The 24,613-nt window shown below is 45.0% G+C and overlaps 1 protein-coding gene across 3 annotated transcripts in view; it reads left to right on the forward strand.

Moving 5' to 3' along the window:
* ACSL5 (acyl-CoA synthetase long chain family member 5) overlaps window positions 1–24,613 on the forward strand; it is a 42,105-nt gene that overhangs the window by 6,142 nt on the left and 11,350 nt on the right. For all 3 annotated transcript variants that reach the window (XM_045854006.1, XM_045854005.1, XM_045854007.1), the window contains exons 2-11: window positions 11,218–11,402; window positions 14,682–14,790; window positions 18,695–18,759; window positions 18,878–18,979; window positions 20,323–20,422; window positions 21,359–21,537; window positions 22,263–22,295; window positions 22,383–22,434; window positions 23,194–23,267; window positions 24,052–24,129. In XM_045854006.1, coding sequence (XP_045709962.1) covers window positions 11,247–11,402; window positions 14,682–14,790; window positions 18,695–18,759; window positions 18,878–18,979; window positions 20,323–20,422; window positions 21,359–21,537; window positions 22,263–22,295; window positions 22,383–22,434; window positions 23,194–23,267; window positions 24,052–24,129 — 948 coding nt within the window. In that variant the 5' untranslated portion in view covers window positions 11,218–11,246. The remainder of the gene's footprint in view (window positions 1–11,217; window positions 11,403–14,681; window positions 14,791–18,694; window positions 18,760–18,877; window positions 18,980–20,322; window positions 20,423–21,358; window positions 21,538–22,262; window positions 22,296–22,382; window positions 22,435–23,193; window positions 23,268–24,051; window positions 24,130–24,613) is intronic.

Genomic DNA, 24,613 nt, shown 5'->3' on the forward strand with positions numbered 1-24,613 from the left:
TCTGTGACGCAGTTTAATTTGTCATTCCTGTCACCAGCCTATCGTGGTGGCTCAATAACTAGCCCATGCTACCTCCATGGACTGAGTTATTCGGCCTAATGAGGGCTTTCCTATTCACTGCCACGCAGCGCAGTTGGTCAAAGCCTGGCACCCCAAGGCTCTCTGGTGTTCGTGAACCAAAATGATTCTAGTGGTGTGGTGTCTACGCCAGGCCCCAGACAGTGTCTCATTCAGCCTTTTTGGAGGCTTTTTCTTTATTTACCTTTCAACTAAAGATGCATCCTCTCCCTCCATCAGAAAAACCCCTTCACCATTTCCCTTCCCCAAATGTCCTTCTTGTCATGCGTTAGTATCTCCAACCATATTAGCTGTCACCCCATATCTGGGAATCCCCTTCCTCCCTTCACTGAGGTTCATCTGGCCTATGTGGGGACTGGTCTCTCCATGGAAAAAGTGGACACAAAGAACCAGGCAACAGTTGAGAAGGATGGTTTGGTGACAGTGACCCTGGCCAGACTCACAGCTGGGGGTTTATTAGTCAGTGGCATCATTGATAGGGTCATTATCCCTGATTAAGCCTGGAAATGAGACTTACTATTGTAAGGCCAGGGATATCAAGGGCCACATGCCCTTGAGGGTCCGGAGCTCCAAACCTCTACTTTCACCTATTCAGTCAACACTAGCCTCTCCTTCAAGTTCATTAGCTTGTGGCCCACACTCTGAATCCTTCTCTAAGTATGTTTGGTGTTCAACAGACCCATAAGTCCCCAAAGGGCAGACACTGTGTCTTCTAAGTGTTTGTCTCTCTGTACATGGCACATAGCTGGGCACATAGTAGGTTCAAGATCTTTGTTGGCCTCAGTTAAAGTAAATTATAAGTTAAAGTGCAGAGAATAAAGATACCTCTCGCCACACACATACTTTTCCAGTCTGCCAGATGCTCTCAAAGCTGGGGTCCATCCCATAGACCAGGGGTGTCAAACTTATTTTCCCCAGGGGCCACGTCAGCCTCGTGGTTGCCTTCAAAGGGCCAAATGTAATTTCAGCTCCTTCATAGTTAAGGAGTAGTTACATTTGTACAGTCCTAAAATTATTTCGGCTCTTTGAAGGCAACCGTGAGGCCAATGTGGCCCCCAGTGAAAATGAGTTTGACACGCCTGCCACAGGGCATTTGTTTGCTGCCTGGGGAACTGGCTTTGTCCCCTACCATGACCTCTAAGTGTGCTTTCCACACACTGAGCACTCTGCCTAGCACGCAGTAAGTGCTCAAATATGCAAATACTTGTCGAATGAGTGAACCTTGGCCTCGGCAGGTCAGGCTGCTTAGCCTTGCCCTTGCCATGACATAAAGCCCCTGGCTGCAGCATTCTGGAGGGGGGCTCAGCCGATTCTGTCCACCCCCCCATCCCCCACCCCCCACCCCCTGAGTATAGGTGCATGTCGAGTCACTGCGGGATTGACTTCCGTGACCCGTTTTCTTCAACAGATTCCCTTCCCTAAAGTCACCTTTCTCTAAATGTGTCACCTCCCTAAAGGTACCTCTCTCTGAACTGGTGCCAATGGGGAGCGAAAGGGGAAGGTGACTTGCTGGCACGTAGTGGGTTCCCGCCTTATCTCAGGCACTGTGCTGGGCACAGTGGGTTCTGGAAGTTTGGCAGCTCCTGTCTGGAAGCTGCGCATGGCTCAGTTGTTCACTGAGCCACAGGAGCGTCCCTGAGAACCCGAACCCAAGGGAAGCTGTCTGTTCCACTTCTCACACCCCTCCTGCACCCTGGCTCCTGTAGCTTTTCCTGTGTGATTCGGAAGCAAAGGTTTCCCCAATGGCTATGCGTTGAAACCCTAACAATTTATTTATGGGGTGCTTGCTGGCGGGCTGGGGGACCTGTCCCAAGTCTACCCTCACCGTCTCTCTGCCAGCTGCCTTACAAATTGGAACTGTTGAGTGCAGCCTAGAAACTGGGCTGGGAAGATCAACATGGAGGAGCTTCGTATTGCTTTCCTGAGTTATCTCAACTCTCACAGAATCTCTCCGCGGTGTGCAAATGACTACGAGGCTCCCCTCGGGGGTTTGAATAGGGATCTCCTTTGGTGACGTTGTTTTCTTGTCCTGCCCTGCATGACCCTGTGGAGATGAGAAGGGCCCTTTCTTCTCTGCCTGGGACCGTCCCCTGGTGTGTGAGCTGCAGAGCACACTGAGTGCCAGGCCCCCAGAGGAGGAGAGCCACCTGCGCTCACGGCCTGGCGACATGGCAACATGGCCCTGTTTGGTGGGAAAGGCTCCTGTAAGTTGGCCTGAGCACCGTGGCTCTGGTGAGCGGCTGGGAAGTTATCAGCAGACCCTTTGGGTTCTTAGGTCAGGAGCCTCTTATGCCACAGCCTCTTTTCCTCAGCCACATGAGACACATGTTTGCTCTTGGGACTGAAATTTGACCTTTGCTCTGGTTTCTTATCTGCTAAAGAAATGAATGAAAAATGCTCCCACCCCAGGGCTGCTGTGGGCCTGGCTTACCCGACAGCTGAGGAGCTCCCTACAGGACGCCAGCACCGGGGAAAGTCCATAGTCAAGTGCGGCTTGGGCGGTGGGTCAGCTGCGCTTTTCGAAACAATGCTGAGGCTGTATTCCCTAGGTGCTTGCGTGGAATGCCACCCTCCACTCCCCCCTCCTCCCGGGGTGGTGGAACTTTCTGCGTCAGCTGCCAGAGTCCAAGGTGGGATGACCAGGAGTTGCTCAGTTTATGGTTTCTTTTTCAGATCCTGCCTATCTCAGATTCAGTGATAAGTGAGACGGACTTGGAAGTGCCACTTTCCGAATGAGAACTGCTCTAACCTCCCTAATTAAAAACACAAAAACCAAAAAACCCCTGCTGGACCCCCAAGCCTCCCTCTCTAGTTTCTTCTTCTATAGTGCTGTATAATCTGGTTATTGTTCGGGCCCGTCGTCAAACTCTCCCCATAAAATGCAACCCCACAGGGCAGGGTTTTCGCGGCTGTATTCCCAGCACCCAGAATGAGGTTTGATGTAAAGGCAAGCACGTAGGTGGCTTTGGCTGAGTGACTGAATACTCAGAATGCATTGCTTATTCTGGAAAATCCATTCATGGTTTTTGTTCTTCCATTGGTCTTTTCCTAGAAGGATTATACTTTCAGCAACACAAAAGCATACACAATGTCTGTGCATTTTTTGTTTGTTTCCTTTTGACCTTCCATATCGGGGCATACCTGTTTGCTTTATTCTTTTCCCTACTGGCCAAGAGTTCCATGGTGTGGACCTGCTATGTCTTACTTGGCAGCTCTCCTCAAGGAAGGCTCTCCTGGTCTCCGGCACTATAAACGCTCCTGAGGATTTAATGATGATGAACAGAATAGCTGGTACCTCCGACTAGGCATCACGCATGGTTCTAAGCACTCTGCAGGGACGTTAACCCCTTTAATCATGGTGACGACCTTCTGAGACAGACTGTATTGCCATTTTGCAGATTAGAAACCACACAGCGGTTAGCTAGCCCGGGTCACAAAGATGACAACGAAGTGGAGTTTGAGCCCAAATAGTCTGACTCAGAGCCCACATCCTTCACCAGTGCCTTGCACGGCCTTGTGTGACACGCTCAGCTGAACTGGTGTCTCTCTCTTCCACAGCGGAAGTTACTAGTAGAGTCATTAGGTCAAAAGGCACACATCCTACATTGTGGGAGAGGGCAATGGGCGCATCTCCAAGGAGGCTTGGAGATGCATTAGACCAAATTTACAATGCATTTTGCACTATTGTACCATGGCTAATCTAATGGGGAGGGGGCAGGCATTTCATTGAAATTTGCATTTTTAAAGCTGTAAGAGAAGTTGAATATTCCTGATTTTAAGTAACCTGTTCTGCTGTGAAATTCCTGGTCAGGGTTCTGCCCTCAGTTAGCCTGGGCTGTGTTCTGCTTCTCACGGACTTCTGAGCATTGCTTATTGAGAAAATGAGCCTTTTGCCTGTCTGGAGTATTTAATATTTTTCCCAATTTATTTTTGGCTTTGTCTCTGATGTCTTTTCTGAAAAGCAAATATTTTTCAAAGTTTTACGTAATCAAACTTGCCGACATTTTTATTTATAGCTTCTAGAATTTGGGTCAGTCTTGAGTTGTCCCCATACTATAGTTTCTCTGTTTTTTAATTCCCAATACTTTTTGACTTTCATTATTTTACATGAAGTCTTTGATCGATCTTGAACTTCCTTTTGCTGTGGGAGTAAGATAGTAATCAGCGTTGTGTATTATCTCCGAATGTCTGGGCAATTGTCTCCATACAATTATGAAAGAGAAAAGAAATCTATCTTGATTTGAAATGCAATTGAGTACTTAATAGTAGATCCACTGGGAGGATTTCGACATTATTTTGTGACATATATTTGTCTATTCATGACCGAAAGAAAGCTTCCCAAGCTCTACAGTAAGCAATTTGTTATGCTTACTTCTCTGCCACCCACTCAGTTTCTGTTATTTTTCAAAATGTTTCTGACTCTCCTTTGTAAGTTTCATTTTTCTGGGTGAACTTTAGGATTAACTTTTTAGTTCCTGAGAAAATCCTGTTGGTCCCTATTAGGGCTGCATTGAATGTATAGATACATTTAGGGAGATTGGGCCCCTTCCCTATTTCGGGTATGTCTTTCCGTTTTTCAAGCCTTCTTTTGTCCCTCGAATATAATTTTTACTATAGGTTTTACACATTTCTTCACATAGATACTATTTTGAATGGCATATTTTCTATTATTTTCTAGTTAGTTATTTGCATGAAATATAAGAAAGCTTTTGACTTCCTGGCTACCTCACTGAACTTAATTCATGGTTTCTAATTGCCACATATTTCCTTACAGGGTTTTAAGGTTTCCCCACTAAGGTGTTTTTGTTTTCTAATTGAGAAATATGACAACAAATTTTTATCTCAGATATAACCAAAGGTTGGCCCTTCCGACCTTTGAATCATTTTAAATAGATGAGATTTACTCTCCTTAGGAACCAATGCTTTTCCATAGCAGGCTTTTTTATCTGACTGTTTTCTCAAATTATGCTGTCTTTTATTTTTTAGTAATAAAACATTGCGTTCAAACAGAAGAGTGAACTGGTGTAAGAAAGGCCCTTAGGTCCAGGGCTCTGAGGAAACTGGGTAAAGGGTCCTGCAATCGAATGCATAACTTATTTGCATTCATTGCATATTAAGGAAAAGGCTACCAGATCTCCAAGTACGTCCACGAAGCTCCTGGTCTGTAATGTTCTATTAACTATTTGCCATTATTTTGGAATTTGTCTACAAATATTGACTATGTTGTTAAGGACCTAGATGGTTGTCTCCTAAAATGGGAGTGGCAGGAATTTAGGGAAAATGACCATGGAGGCTGAGTAAGCAACTTAATATCCCTCCAGTGAACCAAAACTTTCATATACAACCTCATAAGTAACACGCAGGCCCCCTTTGGCGTCCTTATGATTGGTGACAACTTGTGACATAGTCTCTAGGAGAGAGTAAGTAGCTCAGGATGGAAGAATGTGTTAACTAACTGGGTGTGAGAACTTAGGGACTCTGGCCTCCCGGTTAATGAGCTTTCTGTCACCACAGAATAAGCCCTTACATGCAAGAGGACAGAGAAACCAGTCAAATCCAAACGAGGGTGCCATTTTCTAGGAGGCATTAAAGAAATGCCTTTTACAGATTAGAAACCACAGAGCAGTTTCTAATGACATTTTACATCTTAGTATTGCATAGAAAATAATTAGTTCTTCAGCCCTCAAAGAGAAGATAATTTGCTTTGTTGTGCTTTGGATTCCAGAAACCCAGGGTAACAGAATTATTTATTTCTAGACTAGACTTTCTGCCCACTCACTGCTATAGATGACTTACTTTGATATGGTTTATCCTGTAGATTCTGCCAAACCTGGGGGAGTTGAATGACCCTGAATGGTTTTTGATATGTGTTAGAAACACCTTCTTTTCACCACACACCATCCCTAGCCCTTGGTGCAATATGGATGCGGGAGTACCCAATTCAAGATTGGCCAGAATGCCCTTTGATGGTCTAGGTTTAGGGAACTTGGGGGTGGGGTAGTTTTACTAAGGGAAACATGGGTGAACTAAGAGGATTAGAACAGATCAGTTCTGAACCAGAAAACTAGTCGTTTATTCAGCAGCCACTCCTTAAAAGTTTACCGTGTGCCAGGCACAGGGCAGGAACTGGAGGCACTGTAGTGAACAAAGCAGTAATCCCTGTTCCAATTAGAACATCAGTGCAGTGGGGACAATGGGTGGTAAGAGGCCAGGACTATTTCAGAGAGTGAACGGTGTCGTGGAAAAGGGGAAGCAAGGTCAATGGTAGTGACTGGGGTAAAGAGGGCAATACTAAATAGGGTGACCAGAACAAGCCTCTGAGGAAGTAGCATTTGAGTTGAGACCACACCTATAAGCCATTACAACTATTGCAGATCTGGGGATCAGTGCTCCAGGCAAAGAGAAGAAAAATACAGAGGATCTAGGGTAGACATGGACTTACCTTTGACCAAAACTTGAGTATTAGGGTAGAATGGTGCCACTTAGGGTTTTTACACAAAGAAAATTAGACTTAGTGAAGAAATGCTATTCCAATCCCACAAAGAGGCAAAACCCGAAGATGGATATAGGGTGGTCATAACCTAGAAACCAAGGCTGGGAGCTCACTAGGAGGTATGAAGTCAGAAGATGTCTTACTGCTCCCTTCAGAGTGAAACGGGTTAGGTGCCAGAAGACGAGCGAACATGGCCATGGCCATCCGTACCGCAGAACGAGGGAGAGCCCTGGAGTGGATCGAGAGCAATGGCTGAGGACCAGTGGGCACCCTAGGGGGAGACAGAGGCATGTCACTATGACATCAGGAAGCGGAGGAAGCTTCCCACTGCTTGGGGCCATCCTGATGTCCACTGTGGCTCTCTCGGCCATGTTTAGGTGACCTAAAGAGGCGCTGCCAGACGCGGCATCATGCAACTCTCTTTCCTTTTACCACTGCAGTTCTCCCTCCCCTACACTCTCCCGGAGTAGTGACACAAAGGGAAGAGGAAGTGCCGTCACACCTACAGTTTGCAGGAGTTTCCATGAAGTGACTAAAACAAAATCGTAACTTGAGTGACACACGACACACAATGGAGTGATGGTGGCTTTCCCCCCTCATTTATTTGAGCACATACGTCAGTGTTAATAGTTTCCAGGGTTAGATTGCTTCCCAGAGCTTCCCAGTCCAGTAATGGTGAGAGCTGAGCGGAAGGTCTCACCTCCTCTCAGACCCTCAGTTTCTCCCATTTACAGTGGGAGTGACAGGGTATGGACGTAAATCCTCTCCAGCAGTAGGTAACATTATAAGGCATTGAATGTGTGTGTGCAAAAAATGTGTGCATCTGTGCATTAAAAACAAATCTATCAATATAGTGAAAAGACACCAGAGTGGGAGAAAATATTGTAAATCATTTTTTCTAAGTGTCTAGTATCCAGGATATATAAAGATCTCTTACAACTCAACAACAAAAAGACAAGCAACCCAATTTAAAAATGGGCAAAGGACTAGGCTGGATATTTCTTTACAGAAGGAATGCAGACAACCAACAAGTACATAAAATGATTGAATTTCTTCAGCCGTAAGAAGGGATGAAGAACTGATACATAACACCAATAAATCTTGACAATGTTATGCCGAGTGAAAGAAGTCACACAGCAAATGCCACACTTTATATGATTTCATTTATATGAAATACTCATAATTAGTAAATCAATAGAGACAGAAAGTAAGCTGGAGATTCCCAGAGTCTGGGGGGACAGAGAACAGGGAGTGATTGCCTAGTAGGTACAGGATTTCCTTTTTGGGGTGATGAAAATGTTTCAGAACTAACTAGAGGTGATGCTTGCACAACATTGTGAATGAACTAAATGTTGCTAAATTATTCATTGAAAAATGATTAATCCTATGTCACTCAAATTTTACCTTAATCTTTAAACACGTGGGGAGGCAGGGAGGGACCATCGGAAACTTTGCACATACCCTGTTTGAATTGGTCGGTAATAGGAAAGTAAGGTAAGCTGTTGCAGTTGACAGATGGGTATATCCTCACATGTCTTCTTCAATCCAGTGCAGGCAAGGTTGTTTCACTCTCATGAAACTGGTCTTGGCATTGATACATATCTCCCTTGTTTGTAAAGAAGTGACCGGTCTCGTTCCATTTGTGGACAGTACGACTGGAGTATGTTTAAAAGAAGTGCTCATTGACAGACCATGGTCAAGGTTAAACCAGATGGGTTTTTTTTTGTTAATCCCGAACCAGACACTGACTATTTGAGCCAATAGTTCAAATTGAGGTTCATAAAAATCCAGCGCTCCAGGTTTTCTAGGGAGAAAAAAATCTGACCAATTGGTGACCCCAGCTCACATCACTGCTTGGTAACAATCAGTCAAGGCTGCCAGCAGGTGCTGCCTCCCTCCCTCCCTCCCTTCCCCCCTCCCTCTCTCTCCTCTCTCTCTCCCCCCACCCTCCCTCCCTTGGTGTTACCTGCCAGCCTGTTTTCCCTCCCCTTTCCCCCACCCCATACTGCCACAAGTGAACATACATTTCACCTTTAGACCCACTTTTGAAGCTGTTGTTTGCAAAGTCTCCCGTTAAATCTGCCATCTGTACAAAGAGGGCAAAGTCCGCATGCAACAATTTGCTCCCATAGCTGAGAAAGGAGGTTCAGTAAGAATCTCTTAATTTGATGATGGTGTTGGAGCAGGGAGAAGAATCTTAGAGCATAAGATACTACCAGACAGGTGGCAGTGTCCCAGGCTGAGGGGAGGGGCTGACGGCAGGCCGGAGGGGTGAGCACCAAGCGGGCCTTTTGTCCCTTTAGCCCTGCTGCGCGCTCTGTCAATTTCCCAACCTCCCCCGCCCCACGGAGGTTGGGGAGACTGGCCTCAGACGCTTGTTCTGGATGGCTGACTCCTGAACAGGTTCTGCCTCCTGGAGCGTTACTTCACCTTACAAGTCCAGGTAAGGCTGGCTTCAAAAAAATCCCTGCTCTCAGAATCCTGGCAGGCAGTCACAATAGCACCCATTGTTACATAAGCTGGCTAGCTCCCGTGGGGCCTTGCTTCACCTTCTTCTTCTTCCCCTAAACACAATGTGGAAAAAACCAAGGAGGGGGAGACAGTCATCCCAGCATCTGGGAATTCCATCTTCCTCCATAAAATGGAGAGGGACTGCTCCAAATTCAGGGGATAACCAATCAGAGGGCAGAGAAAGGATGAGTGACTCAGGGTTTCTTGAGGCTGCTCTTGCTCCCACACAAAATTCCAAAGTTTTATAGCCCTGGTTATCATGGAGTGAAGTGTGTTCCCTGATGGAAAAAGTTCTAGATGCCGGCTAATGGCGGCTGCCCCACAGTTCTAAGGGCGACCATGATCTTGATTCAATAAAACTTTTTATTGGGCTTGCTTTGCCCTTTTGATTTTGAATGCCAATGTTTGGCCTCTTCTCTGAGATATTTTTCCATCGGGCATTGCAGTAAACTTTTTTTTTAAAGATTTTATTTACTTTTAGAGAGGGAAGGGAGGGAGAAAGAGAGAGAGAGAGAAAGAGAGAAACATCAATGTGCGGTTGCTGGGGGCTGTGGCCTGCAACCCAGGCATGTGCCCTGACTGGGAATCGAACCTGTGATGCTTTGGTTTGCAGCCCGCGCTCAATCACTGAGCTACGCCAGCCAGGGCTGCATTGCAATAAACTTGGAAGGATACAAATTATGAACTTCCTTTACTGTCAGCTGTGAGGTGCCAGACAAATTCAGTGTCCTTGAGGTTGGTGGCTAGTCCCTATAAGAAAATACTGAGCTGTGGGTGTTTTAGATTGTAATGGGGAAGCAGCGATGGAAATGGTAAGTGAACTTGCACAAGTCACTTTACCCCTGGGAGCTTCTGTTCTTACCTGTAAAATGCCACTTCATGACATTTGTTGGATTAAATTAGGTAATTCACACAAACAACTCATTCTGGATTTGGTCCAAAGTCTGTGGTCCAATTCTTCCAAAGGTCCAAACCCAAAACATCAGAGTTTGGAGTGAGGAAGATTTATTGATGAGATTGTACCAACTGAGAAGATGGGAGACCTAGTGGTTCTCCAAATCCATCTTAAGAAAGTACAGAGTTCAGGCTTCATTTATGTCAAGGGAAGGAAAAATGGGAGGGGCTGTTTTTGTAAATCTCAGGGTACAAGCAGAATTCCTCTAACAATTACCATGTCTATATGCAAGACAAAGCAAAAGCTATCAGTCTGGAGGTATGGGGCAAGGAAGGCTTGAACAAGTCCAAGAGACAGGGCATTTCATTCTGTTACAAACCCAGGATTTGGCATATACAATCAGCACTCAAGAAAAGCTGTGTTACAAGAAGCATTTGTTGATTTTGTTTCTTGAGGTCACTTCCTGGCTGAAATCTTCCCTACCTATCTGTCACCATGTTCAGGCTCATTCTCCAGCACTCTTTCTGCATACCTGATTCAAGTTGCCTCCAGTAAAAATGGTTCCTCCAGATTCCCTGGAGGAGAGGAGGTTGGATGTAGCGAGTTGTGATACTGTTGATCTCTGAGCCCTTCCTGATGCTTTAAAAAAGGGAAAGCAATGAGTGAGTCATATCCACCCAACAGGAAAGGTCCTTCGTGCAGAACACTTGATTTCTAAAATCTGTGGTGTCACCTCTATGGAGGTTCTCTTTTCTGTTTCGTTTGTGCTGTAGAAATCCAGCCAGAAGAGTCCCTCCAGACCCTCCATCTGCCTGGGCAGGGGGAAGCTCTCCGGAGCACCCTCCTCTGACTACCAGCTTAGTTGGACCCAAAAGGGCTTCTTCTGGGCTTTGTGGACCAGAAAAAAAAGGACAGTCATTTCTCAAAATTGTCTGGGAAATGATTAACTTGTTTCCTTTGATCCTTCCCACCTTGTGGAAGCACGTCAAGTAGCAATAGTGGGTAGAACACATTCTATTGTTTTCAACATTGCTAAGGTAAACAGTGGGAGAAGTTCTGCTACTAGAGAGGTTGACGCTGGCTATTTGGAGGTTTAGAAGCTGTGTGTGTGTGTGAGTGTGTGTGTGTGTGTGTGTGTGTTTGCGTGTGTCCCCTTCTGTAAACCTAGAACTATTGAGTAAAAAGATACAGCCATTTCCACTAACTTTGTGTTTCCTTCTCTCTCTCTCTTTTTTTTCAGGCCTGAATTTCCTGCTGCTATTCACAAAGATGCTTTTCATCTTTAACTTCTTGTTTTCCCCACTTCCAACCCCGGCACTGATCTGCCTCCTGACCTTCGGAGCTGCCATCTTCCTGTGGCTGATCAACAGACCTTACCCCGTCTTGCCTGCTGTTGACCTGGACAACCAGTCAGTGGGAATTGAGGTAACTTACCCATCACCTTTATAAGCTGGTCAACACTGATCCAACACAAACTGTACGTAGTTCAAGACCTTGGGATAACTCATGAAGGGGATGGGGCGTAGCATGGAAAGTGAGCCTTTTAGGTTCATAATCAATAGAAAGTCTACACATTTAAACTTGTAGTAATGACACATTTTCCTTTATAATAAAAATGAAACCACAAATAGGTCTCACGATGCCAGCAATCCAGATCAGGGAAGTCAAACTACAACCTGCAGGAAAAATCCACTTTTTTTTTTTATGGGACTAGCAAGCTAAGAATGGCTTTTACATTTTTAAAGGAGTATGTAAAAACATAAAATAAAAATTAAAAAGAGGGGTAGATCATGTATGTTTCACAAAGCCTATTTACCATCTATCCCTTTATGGAAAAAGTTTGCCAAACTAAGATCTAGATCAGTGATTTTTAATCAGTGTGCCACAAGAATTTTTTTTTTACGTGTAACACCTGACTGTTGATTGAGTTGGGGCACTGACTTATTTTCCTTCAAATTGTCAAATCAGAAAATGACAACAGCCAACACAACAGTAGCTGCCTGGTGTGAATGAATCAAAATTATACCTTTTTTTGTCAGATTGGCAAAAAATATAACATATTTTTTGGTGTGCTACAGAACCACAGTAGTTTATGAGTGCCGCGAGATGAAAAAGGTTGGAAATCACTGGTCTAGATGATAGACGCAGAACTTTCAAGGCAGGAGAATATTTTTATAGAGATGCCCAATGTCTGAAAATGATAAATAACTTACTGAGTTAAATTCCAGCTTGGACTTACTATTCATTCTTAAAACAGACAGAAGTCGATCTTTTCCCATCAATTCCCCAACTTTCAGCAAATCACACAGCTTCTGATATCTCTGAGCGAAGGGGAAGCTTCAAGAATATTCTCTCGGTCATTTTTCATCTTCGACCCTTTTCAGAGGGGAAAAAAAAAGCATTCCTGTTCCTTTGTAAATCTAAGCCCCTTCTGATCTTTTATTGAACTTCTCTCATCTACTTGGGACTCTTATTCCGAGTTAACTGCGCTGTTCACTGCCTGTTCTTTTATTCTGGCGTGTTTCTATCCCCTTCACTGCATTGTCCTCTCCTACTGATCCTGCTGCTTCAGGCCACCGTCTGGTTTCACTCCTTCCTTTTCCCACCAGAGTTCTGTAAGAGCAGGCGGTTTGTTGATATCCTCACTTGAATTTCAATCCCCCGAGGTCAGACCTTCACTACTACCATCTCCCCAAACTTCTCTGGGTCACTGAAAATCTAACCTCCAAATTTAATGATTTATCCTTCCACCTTCCTCTCAATTGACTGGAGACTTCTTTCTTAAAACTTCTCCTTTTGCCTCTCACGATTTCTTCCTAATTCCAAGGCAGCCCCTCTTTGTCACTTAGGTTGTTTCCTCTCTTCATCCTGGAGTTGCAGTCTCACCATCTCTTGATTTCTCTGAAGCAGGAGTGGGCGAACATGTTTTGTAAAGGCCAGACCGTTCAGGCTGTGCAGGCCAGGTGGGCTCTGTTGCCAGCCGCCCAACTCTGCTCTGGTGGTGTGAAAGCGCCAGACAACGTACAACTGAACAAGCATGGCTGTGCTCCGATAAAATTTTATTTGTAAAAGCAGGTTCGGGCCAGATGTGAGCCAATCCCTGCTTTACTTCCTCACCTCTGAGAAAACCCTTCCTCTCCTATGACTTGAAATGGACCTAAGAGGCTATGACAACCAAATACGACCTTCTAGTTCTGACCTCTCCCCTGAGTTCCAGTCCTCAGTGAGGCTCAAGTATCTCAAGGTCAACAAGTCTCTCTCTTTTTAAAAAGATTCGTATTTATTTATTTTTAAAGAGAGGGGAAGGGAAGGAGGAAGAGAGGAAGAGAAATATTAATGTGTGGTTGCCTCTCATGTGCTCCCCTTCTAGGGACCTGGCCCACAACCCAGGCATGTGCCCTGACTGGGAATTGAACCAGCGACCCTTTGGTCCACAGCCCACACTCAATCCACTGAGCTACACCAGCCAGGGCAACAATGAGTCTCTTTATTGCTTTTCTTCTCCCTGCATACACACACATACATGCACATGCACATACAAATGAGCACCATACCCTCTCTCATTTCCCTTCCTGCTCTATCTCAATAAAATTCACCTCTTAGCCAGTTGCCTAAAGTTGACTCTGAATCACTTTTCATTCTTTCATCTTCCTCAGCCCACCTATGAAAATAGACCCTATCTTCCTTTACTAAACAAGGAACTTTATTTTTGACATCTTAAGTTAATGCGACATCTCATGGGAATCTTCCCCGGTGCTCCAGACAAGTCAGATCTCTTGTTAGAGTCTCATGTGTTACCCTGTACTCTAATGGCCCCTTTTGCATGCTTATTTAATTGATGCTTATTTCTTTCTAGACTAATTTTCATGAGGGTTGGACCATTGCAGCTCCAATATCCACATGAGGCCCTGACCCTGTAGTTCCAGCAGACATTTCTAGACGTGTCTGTAGCTACTCCCTCTTCCGCAAACACCCTGTTCTCTAGCTGTCCACCAGGCTGCAATGTGTTTTCTGGCCTCTGTGCCTTTATTCAGGCTGTCCCTTGACTTTGAACTACCCTTTCTCTCACCTGTGCCAACCCACACCTCTTTAGTCAGTGCTTACTTATCTTCAAAGCTTCTATTGAAATATCGTTTTTTTCTTTATAGCCTGTCTACTTAATGTGGAATTGGTTGCTTCACTAGTCTCCCAAAACATATATTTCATTTCAGCATGTACACCACCATATTATATTTACATGTTTTCCCCTTATGACCCCACCCTCATTCCAAAACTTTCACTTACAAGGGGCTCATGGCTAGCGATTTTGTCTTAACTTACTTTACACCTACAGTATTTCAACAGTGCCTAGAATATATCGCACATTTCATAGATGTTGGAACTTGATATGAATTTTAAAGGATAAAAACAGTAACATTATCTCTCATGTGGGGTGTGTGTGTGTGTGTGTGTGTGTGTGTGTGCGCGCACATGCTCCCAGAGAGCTGGGGGGAGACTGCCAAAAACCTAACTGTGACCGTCTCTGGGTTCCTATGTGTAAAGAAACTTCCATTTTGAGACTTAAAAAATGGATTGAACAGGATAGGGGGCTCATTCCTGTGACATCAATGGTCAGTATTTACGTTCTCTTCAGTGCCATTTGAAAGGGTCTGGAAAGGGTGGGGCGAGACTCCGACTCGGCCTAAACGTGGCCTTGTGTCTTAGGGAGGAGCACGGAGGAATGCTTACCAGAAGAACAATGACCTGCTAAGCTACTACTTCTCAGATGCCAAGACATTGTATGAAGTGTTCAAAAGAGGACTTGCTGTGTCTGGTAAGCCCGGCAGTCTCGCCTTGCCTGTAAAGAGACCCGTATGGGGTGTTCTATACTTCTGCTTTCTTGTCTCACTTCTGAACACCCACTGGCGTGCGGGTAGAGTTCCAACACACAGAACGGAGGTGACATGAGCGGTGTCGGGGTGGGTGCAGGAATCAGAAAATCGCAGTAGCAGGAGACAATGTAAGACAGCCTTGGGCTGGAAACCCCGTCCTTCCATTTCCAGCTGTGTGACCCTGTACACACGAATTTGCCTCCCTGAATCTGTCCCTCATGTAACACAGAGCAGCTATCTCTTTCCTGCTTTCTTTCCTTTTTCCTGCCCCTTAGTCCGGAAGTTTCCATATTTACCTCTGAATTCCTAGCAACCCTCTTTCTGAATGCTTCCTTTTGGCGGGACCTGCAGTCCTCTCAGAAATTTGGCTGCAGCCTCTATGTCAAATTCCTTCCCCTTTTACTTTTCTACTTGTAACTTGGTCTCATTTTGGCTTCTAAGCCAGTTAGGCTTGTTCCTTAGCCTCCTATCACAGCCTGCGTGGTTTCTGTGGCTGGGACTACTGTTTGCTGTTAACGCAAGATCTTGCCCGCCAAGTTGTTGTTAAAGCATCAACAATGATGGATAGGAAAGTATTTTGATCAACCCACTAGTTCATTTGTTTAGAACATGCTTTTATGAATGCGATTCCCCAGATGCAGAATCTGAACCAGAATTAGCATTTAGGCCTCCTGACTTCTTACCTTGCCCTGACCCCAAAACCATACCACCAGCCCAGGCTGCTACCCTTAGTATCACAGAAGACAATGATCTTTTGGACTTTCTTTGAAATGGCACCATGCAGGCTTTGGTGGGTTCACTTGGAACATACCAAGCTTCAGTACATATATCTTTTATCATTGAACGCAATACTAAGTATGTTAGTTTCCTTCCAAAAGCTATTGGCTTATAGCTCTTCCTATATCTTTTTTCTTTGGGGTGACATTATGTCCAGGCATAGGTTTGTGTATGTGACTCCTTATCCCTGCCTCCCTTCTGCCTTTAACTATGACTACGATAATACTTAATAGCCAACTCCTGCCAAGTGGTAGCTATGCAATAGGTATTGCTCATATACCATCTACTAATTGCCCCTAAACCTCAGGAATTAATTACTATCCTTTTTTTAAAAAAGATTTTATTTATTTATTTTTAGAGGAAGGGGAAGGGAGGGAAAAAGAGGGGAAGAGAAACATCCGTGTATGGTTGCCTCTTATGCGCCCCCTACTGGGGACCTGGCCTGCAACCCAGGCTTGTGCCCTGACTAATGACTATCATTTTTTAAAGTGAGAAAATAGAGGCTCTGAGGTTCGGGAACATTGTGGAGATGACAGAACTAGAAAACGTTGCATAAGATACTTCATTTAGAGGTTTGTTTTTCCTTCACTGCTAAATTAAAACTGAACAAATAAAATTAAATTCACTTCTCATGTCAGCAGACATGGGAAATCTGGCCTGGCGATTTCCAAAGAGAAATGACCCATCTGATCCCCACTGGGGTTGAGTCCATCCACCCCAACATACACTTTTAACCCCTACCCAGTAGATGGTCTGTGTTGCGAGTCGCCTGTGGATAATGTTTAAAAGATAGATTCTCTGGCTCTGCTTGTTAAAAGGAATCAAAATTCCAGATGAGACCTAAGAATCTGAATGTTTAACAAAGCTTGGTTGGGAGGAGGGATTGTCACGCCATAGTTTCAACTCTACTTAACTTAGGGCAGCAATTTTGCCAAGCTGATCTGAACTAAGTTAATCAAAGGCATGGCTCTTGCCTGATTGGGACTTTGGCTAATCAGGCTAAAGCTGATTAGGGCACAGATTTTAATGAGACCTGAATTGGTGCCCCTTTGGGCCAATTACGGGACTGGTTCCTTGGCCCTGGGCCTCTGCTAGAATTTTCACCTATGGGGAGATGATAAGGAAGATGCAGTGCAGTTTTTCCCACATTCATCAGCTCTGCCACTTACTGGGTGAGCTTGAAGACACTAAGCTATCCGAGTCCTTTCTGTCTTTCTGTACCATGGGGGTAACAATAGTTGCAATGGCCAAATGAGTGAATGTGCCTCACATGGAGTAAGCATTCCGCAATTGGTAGCTATCACTGATAATTAACATTAGTGCAAGCTCATTGGTGGAGCATCACTCTGGGCTGGAGCAGGGGGCCTCGAGCACCTGGTAGGACAGGGCTTGCCTGGCTTCATGGAAAATTAGAGTCTGAGACTTGACTTCTTGAACTTTTATGCAGCTGTTTCAGCAGGAAGAAAAAGTACTAATGTTTCCGGCAGACAGTCTCTTCATTTATTTTTTATACCTTTTTAATCAGAGCAGCTATTCCTTTCCTGCTTTCCTTCCTTTTTCCTTTGTCACTTAGTCTGAAAGTTTCCATATTTACCTCTGAATTCCTGGTAACCCTCTCTCGGAATGCTTCCTTTTAGCAGGACCTGAAGTCCTCTCAGAAATCGGCTGGAGCCTCTATGTCAAATTCCCTTTCCTTCTACCATTGTATTTATAACACGGTCTCATGCTGACTTCTCAGCCAGTTAGGCTTGTTGCTTAGCTTCCCATCACAACCTCGTGGCTTCTGGGGCTGAGACCACTGTTTAGTAAGTGGATACTCCTACACTTATTTTTAATTTTAGTAAGACTGAGTAGTTGAGATGTTCAGAAGTTTAATTCTTTTACTGTCAAACATAAGGCACAATTATAAAGATACTGAAAGGAAATGCACGTGGTATGTGGAGCTGCATGTATGTGCATGCGTGTGCCCTTCTCGTTCCAGTGAGCCTTGGGTATTTCAGGAGACACTCCTAAACACAGGCAGAGTACCCGAATGGATGAGAGTAAATGAAATTCCACCAATAGGAGAAAGGTCCTATTTTACTAGCTGTTAAAGAAACTTCAACTAAAGTAATAATTGCTTAAACCTAGACCATAGAGCATGTTTTAAAAGATGCTATTTAGTGTCTATGACTTGATATGTTCCTGGTGGGAGAAAAGCAAATGGTTACAATGGGGTCATATTAAGCCCCATTGTAGTGCTTAATTGTAGTGCCTACCAGGTGGTGCTAGGTGTCAAACCTGCGCCATGCCAACCACCCCCCACCTCCCAGCTCAGTTCTTTCCTTTGAGGGACATCATTCCAAGAAAATGTTCTAAATTTGAAAATATTTGCCATAGCATTATTGAAGGTGTCAAACTTGGAAATAATCTAAACATCCACAATGAGAGTTAAGTCAACTACAGGAAAACCCTTCATCTATAGGCCATCATAAGGCCACAAAGATCTCTACAGAGAATAAATAAATAAACATGGGGATGTTTATATCACACAAGGAAAGGAAGCAGGACAAATTGAATATGTATGTCATAACCCTATAGAACGATGCAAAGGAACAATGAAAAGCATATCAGTGTAAACTGGTATTTACGTGACAAGATTATTGACAACTTACAGTTTGATTTTTTTCTACATTTTTGTGAGCATACTTTTTTATTACAGGGATGCTCAGTCCAAGATTATCCGATGCAGGCCGCCTGCTTGCGGGCTTCCACTTGGTCGCAGGACTGGGGCTAGTCCCCTAAGCATGGCTTTCCCTGAACGCCTGTTACCATGGAGGTCACATACGCCAACACCGAGCCTCCTCTGTTCTGTAGAATTTCCCAAGGGTTCCCAGCATAGTTTCTAAGACTTTCTTTGTCTTTGAGAACTGAGTACTTCCTGCTTTTGCACTTCCTTGGCACATGAGAGAAGCCCACATTCTAGCTAGGTTTACCTTTTGTGCCCTGTCGCTTCCTAATTCCCCTTTACCTTATCTGGCCACAGAATTTGCAAATGGAGATGATATTCTTTTAACGTTACGTTTTTAGACAATGGGCCTTGCCTGGGATACAGAAAACCAAACCAGCCTTACAGATGGCTGTCCTACAAACAGGTGAGTCAGGCCCATGATTGGGAAAACTTCTTTTGCTGGTGTGATATCACTTTGCTAGTTTGGTCCCTTTGGGTCTTGACTGCTGTTTTTGCCTCTCTCCTTTCTCCCTTTTTCGTAGGTGTCTGATCGAGCAGAGTACCTGGGCTCCTGTCTCTTGCATAAAGGATATAAGCCATCACAAGACTGTTTCGTTGGCATCTTTGCTCAGAACAGGCCAGAGGTAACCATATTGAAGTTAACTCAAGCCAATGAGTCCGGGCTAAGTCTAAACACTGTAAACCCACCCCTAATCCATCACTCTGACACTTGATGACTTACCAAAGCTATTTAAAGATCTCATATTCTTTAAATATTCTTCCTCTTGAGCGAGTGACAACTCAGGGCCTCCTTAATTCCTGGTTGAATGTGTAGTGTTCTACCCTAGGTGACTTAGACTTCTCTTATTTTCCAGCCCATTAAGAGTCATTCTAAGTCAGTCTGTCGCATGAGGAAAACAAAGAAGCTAAAAGGGACTGGCCCATAGGGGATGTTCTAGAAAAGGATGTACTCATGTGAGAGTTGGAACTTTCATGTTGTGCCTGAAGTAAGCCAGGGTGTCCACTGCTACTGAGACTGACCAGTGAGAGCAGATTTCAGACATTAAGATGATTGGAATGAATCTGTTACACCCAGCATCAGTGAGAAGACATATCTTCAACTCCAGTTTAGGAAATTAGGACCAAACCTAGTGAATTAGTCTGTAGGGGTGCTATAGCAAAATGCCAGAAACTGGTGGTTTCAACAAAGGAGATATATTTTCTCATAGTTCTGGAGGCTGGAAGTCCAAGATCAAGGTTTCAGCCTGCCTGGTTTCTCCTGGGGACTTTCATTTTTCCTTGACATTGGCTGCTTTCTCACAGTGTCCCCACGTGATCTTTTCTCTGTCATCCTGGTGTCTCTTCCTCCTCTTAGGACACAAATCATATTAGATTAGGACCCGCCACCCTATGAACTCATTCAACCTTAATTACCTCTTTAAAGGCCCCACGACCAACATTCATGGCGCCAGGGGCCAGGGCTGCAATTCCGCCTCCCATGCCTGGACTCCTTTTCTGTCACTCTTCGTGCTTCCTGATGTGTGTGCATCGACGTCATGCTCGCCTACCTTTGCTCGCTCATTCCCAGAATGACTGCTGGCTCCACCCCCACAGCCCTCTCTCACCAGTCTTCCACAGCCCTGCCCAGTTTCTATTGTTTTCCCCACAGCAGCCCCAGAGAGGCTTTACTCCACCCCTGAAAGCAACCGCTGCATCCTTAAAGCTCCCTAATGCTGCTCTCCATACCTCTTACGGATGGAATGTATCACACTCCACCTTTGTACCCCGGTCTACCTTTGTATTATAGTTGTCTGTGCCTATCTTATCTCCTTTATTTAACTGTACTTTGTAGCATTAGCTGTGCCCCTAATGACCCACAGTGATTTTTTAATGCAAAGTAACCACAAAAGATTCTGTTGGCTAAATGACTAATGTTTTTCCTCTTCAAAGTGTGCCCTAGTCCTTATGTGAACTTCTCTCCATACAGTGGATCATCTCCGAGTTAGCGTGTTACACATACTCCATGGTGGCCGTCCCCCTGTATGACACCTTGGGAGCAGAAGCCGTCATATACATTATTAATAAGGGTAAAAATTTGCTATTACATTACAACTCAGTTCTTTCTTCATGCTGAGTAATTCCTCAATGTCTGCTTTTGTTAGCAGAAAAATGCTCAGGTCTTTGCTGTCCGGTAATACCTACAATATACTGTACTTTACAGGGAAGTTACAAAAAGTCCACGAGGCAGGGCTATGCACAGATAGTAGAGTCAATGAAATGCTTTAAGGTGACATAGTATGACAATGGAGTTTATAAGATGAGGCTATTTACTTTGGCCACACTGGAGAAAAGTCCAGAGTGACTAAATGGCTGTGAAACTTACTGTCTAAATTCCTACTCTTGTGAATCTAAGTCAGTACAGTTTACCAGTGTGTGCCAATGTTTATGATGAGTCTGTGAAAACATTACCATTGTCAAGTACAAGTTCAATGGGCAAGTAACGCCCTTCCACATATCCAAGATGTTACTTTCTTTCATAGAAATAGATTAAATGACTAGGTCCATTCCAACTGTAGACACAATCAGGCATTTTCTATTTGTGTAAATAAGTCTCAAAGCAAATGCTAACATTTAGGACCACGAAATGCTTGTCTGCTAAAATTCAGTGTGCCCCCTTCTTTCCCTTCTACCCCCTTCTCGCCTCCCCCAAATAAAACACAATGGCAGGACCACACCTCGGCGACCCCACCACGAGTGGTCTGTGTCCTTAAGCAGAAAGAAGTGTGTGGCTTCTCTAGAGACCAAGCTGTGCTGACAGCCACAAGGGAGCCTTGCCTCTGCTTCAGTTAATGCCAGTGGAATGTCTCAGGTTTTATGCATTACAAACCTCATTTGCAGTCATAACTAACAGCCTTTGGGGGACCCACTAGCTTTGAAATTTTCAAAAATCCCTTCCTCCTTATAAGACCGTGAGCTACGTAGCAGAGCAGGGAGATGACCTCTGGCTCCATTTCTGCTTTCAGCTGATATTGGTGTTGTGATCTGTGATACCCCCCAAAAAGCATCGGTCCTGCTGGAAAATGTGGAGAAGAACCTCACTCCAGGCCTGAAACTGATCATCCTCATGGACCCCTTTAATGAGGACCTGAAAGAAAGAGGGGAGAAGAGCAAAGTGGAGGTCTTATCCTTGGCTGATGCTGAGGTAATGGCCTGAAACTCAGCCCGCAGCTCCAAGGCCGGTCTGACACTGTGGGCTCCTGGCTGGGCATCTAAGCAAGAACGCGTGTGGGTTGCTGTCCTCCAGGGGTGGCAGGACAGGAGTAAATTAGACTCATGCTGTGCAGCTTCAAGAGTAATTCCCCCAAGACAACTGGGAAACCATGCCAGGGGAGGAGTTAAGGTCTGTGGCCAGTGAGCACAGACTTCTAAGTAGAGAATGGATAGGTGCAGTGGTTCGTGGCATTAAGGATGTGGTCCCAGAGCTAGGCACTACCAGTTAGGGGCCCTTGGGCAACTTAATCCATCTCTCCTTTTCCCTTTCTGTGAAATGAGTATAAAATAGTCCCTACCTCACAGGGCACTTAAAGAGGTAACTGAGTTAACACATAGAAAGTACGCAGGACAGTGAGTGGTACGTAGTAAGCCTTCCCCTGTCACTATACATATTATTCAAACAGATTTAAGAATGGGGATGAGTGACTGAACCTTAAGAGTATGGTGGGAAGTTTGGACATTTGGGATCTGGCCTCTTAAGCTTTGTAATCTAGATAAACTGATGCTTTTCCATAGGGCTTCTGGGCCTGATCCAGGTTGAAATTTCTGTTGTATTCCCAGATGTATTCTTGTGAAGAGGGGGAGGGTTGTGTTTGTCATGGGTCTCTCTGTCTCACCTAACGTCTGTCTTTGTTGGTTTTCTGCCCATTGCAGAACATAGGCAAAGAGAATTTCAGAAAACCCATGGTAAGTTTTCTTCTGCTCAAATTTGAACCCTGAGTATTCAACTCCTGAAGTTCATGGTAGACTAAGCCCTTGTGCTTCCTCTTCCAGCCTCCTGAACCAGAAGACCTGGGCATCATCTGCTTCACCAGTGGGACCACAGGTCAGTGCCCATGAGGCTGTCCCAGAGGCCCCTGGTCAGCCAAAAACGTGGCTTGAGTCACTAACCCCTGGTAGGCTAGTAAATAAGTGAACCCCTTCCTTAGGGGCTCACCACCTGAGGCTTTTGCCTTCGAGTACCCAGGTAAAAAACTGGATGCATCTGCAAGTAAACGTCACTGAACATACTGGGAGGTGTCTACATGTTGTGGGTTTCTTAAATCCACATTTAAAAGGGTCTTAAAGATGGCATCAGAAAATCAACTTTCTTCCCCAACCCACCACTCTCTCAACTTGACACCGACCGCTAGAATGGTCATTCAATTAAGATGATGCAGTGATAGTTCTATACAGATCACTGGGCACCCCATCCCCACCTGGCAGCTACCTCTCTATTAGAACTCTTTATCGCTTTTAATGTGGCCCACGAGGACCCACTGTTACATCCATTCCATTCTGCCCAGTGTATAAAGTGTTGTTAGCTCTGACGTCTTAAACATAGAAACAACACAAGGAAGAAGGTGTTGCTATCTGAGATTACAGCTGTGCCCTGTGTGGTGGTAGAAGGCTGTCAGCAGCAGAATCTCTGGGGACATTAATCATTCATAAACAGAGTCCTAAACCATTCCCTCAAAGACATGGTGCCAGGACAAGCTCTTGGCTCTCTGGAACAGAACCAGTTGAATGGAGTTTCTGATTTCAAAGCCAATGGCTACCTGTCCGTTGCCTGAAGGATCTTTCTCTCCACCTCTGTTTTCTACAGGCGACCCCAAAGGAGCCATGCTAACCCACCAAAATGTTGTTTCAGACGCTGCTGCTTTTCTCAAATGTGTGGAGGTCAGTGGACAATTGAAAAAGAAGGCCTCATTACCACGTGAATCTGCCATAAGATTTTAACCTTGAAGGTAGAGGAGGCAGAGAGGAAAAAAAAACACGGGGCGGGCCTGAGTGTGGACAAAGACGCGTGCATCTCTGTGGGGAGGAGTGTGCCTTCCCGCGCCTTGGTCTTTTCGGCCCACCACGGCCCTCTGCACTCAGTACACCTCTTACACTCACACCCTGTACCACCCGCACAACTGTGCGTGATATCCTGGAAGGAAGCAGTTTTACATTTTTTTTAAAGATTTTATTCATTTATTTTTAGAGAGGGAAGGGAAGGAGAAAGAGAGAAACATCAATGTGCAGTTGCTGGAGGCTGTGGCCTGCAACTCAGGCATGTGCCCTGACTGGGAATCGAACCTGCGATGCTTTGGTTTGCAGCCTGCGCTCAATCCACTGAGCCATACCAGCCAGGGCTGTTTTACATTAAAAAAAAAAAATTAAAGGAGATATAATTGACATCTATCATTATAACAGTTGCAGGTGTGCAACCTGATGATTCGGTATTTGTACGTATTACAAAACAATCCTCATAGGAAGTCGAGTTAACATCCACCACTGCACCTAGTTACACATTCTTTTTTCCTGTGACGAGAACTTTTAAGGTCGACTCTCTTAGCAGCTTTCAAATACACAACAGAGTCTTAGTAACTGTAGTTGATAGGAGTGGTTCTGAAATCTCCTTTGGAAGAGAAGGTTGGCGTTAATCCAATTCTGTCTCCTCTCCATTCCCGATCCACAGAATACTTTTGTGCCCACCCCTGAAGATGTGACCATATCCTACCTCCCGTTGGCTCACATGTTTGAGAGGGTTGTACAGGTGAGTGCCCTGTCTCTGGCAGGTATGTGGAAGGGGAGTCTTGACTTCCTAGTCCCACGTTTATGCCACAGGTAGCTACCCAACACTTACAGTCCTTCCCGTGATGATGCGAAGGGCACAGGCAGGGAGTCGGCACAGCTGAGTCGGAATCTCGGCACCCCCCCCAACTTGCCGTGGCGCCTTCCTCCGTTAAGTCTGCTGTGTCCGACGGGCTCAGGCTTGCTCCTGCCTTCCCCCCGCAGTGTCTGTGAGTCCAGCGAGGTCAGAGCCAGGAGCTTACTACTATCGACCCTGACTTCTGACTTGCGATAGGAGATCTTTTTTGTTCTCTTTAATTTTATTTTGGTTAGAAATTTTGAAAAGATCTAGGATTAGAGAAAAGGTAGTTCCCTACAAAGGGCCAGAGAAGAAGCCTTTGGTTCAGGTAAGAAGTCCAGAGTGTGTGAGACAGAGTCGTTTGGGACCATGTGCCCTGGCGGGGAGC

Source organism: Phyllostomus hastatus, unplaced genomic scaffold (assembly GCF_019186645.2).
Source record: "Phyllostomus hastatus isolate PE091 unplaced genomic scaffold, TTU_PhHast_1.1 phas_scaffold_1066, whole genome shotgun sequence".
Classification (NCBI taxonomy): domain Eukaryota; kingdom Metazoa; phylum Chordata; class Mammalia; order Chiroptera; family Phyllostomidae; genus Phyllostomus; species Phyllostomus hastatus.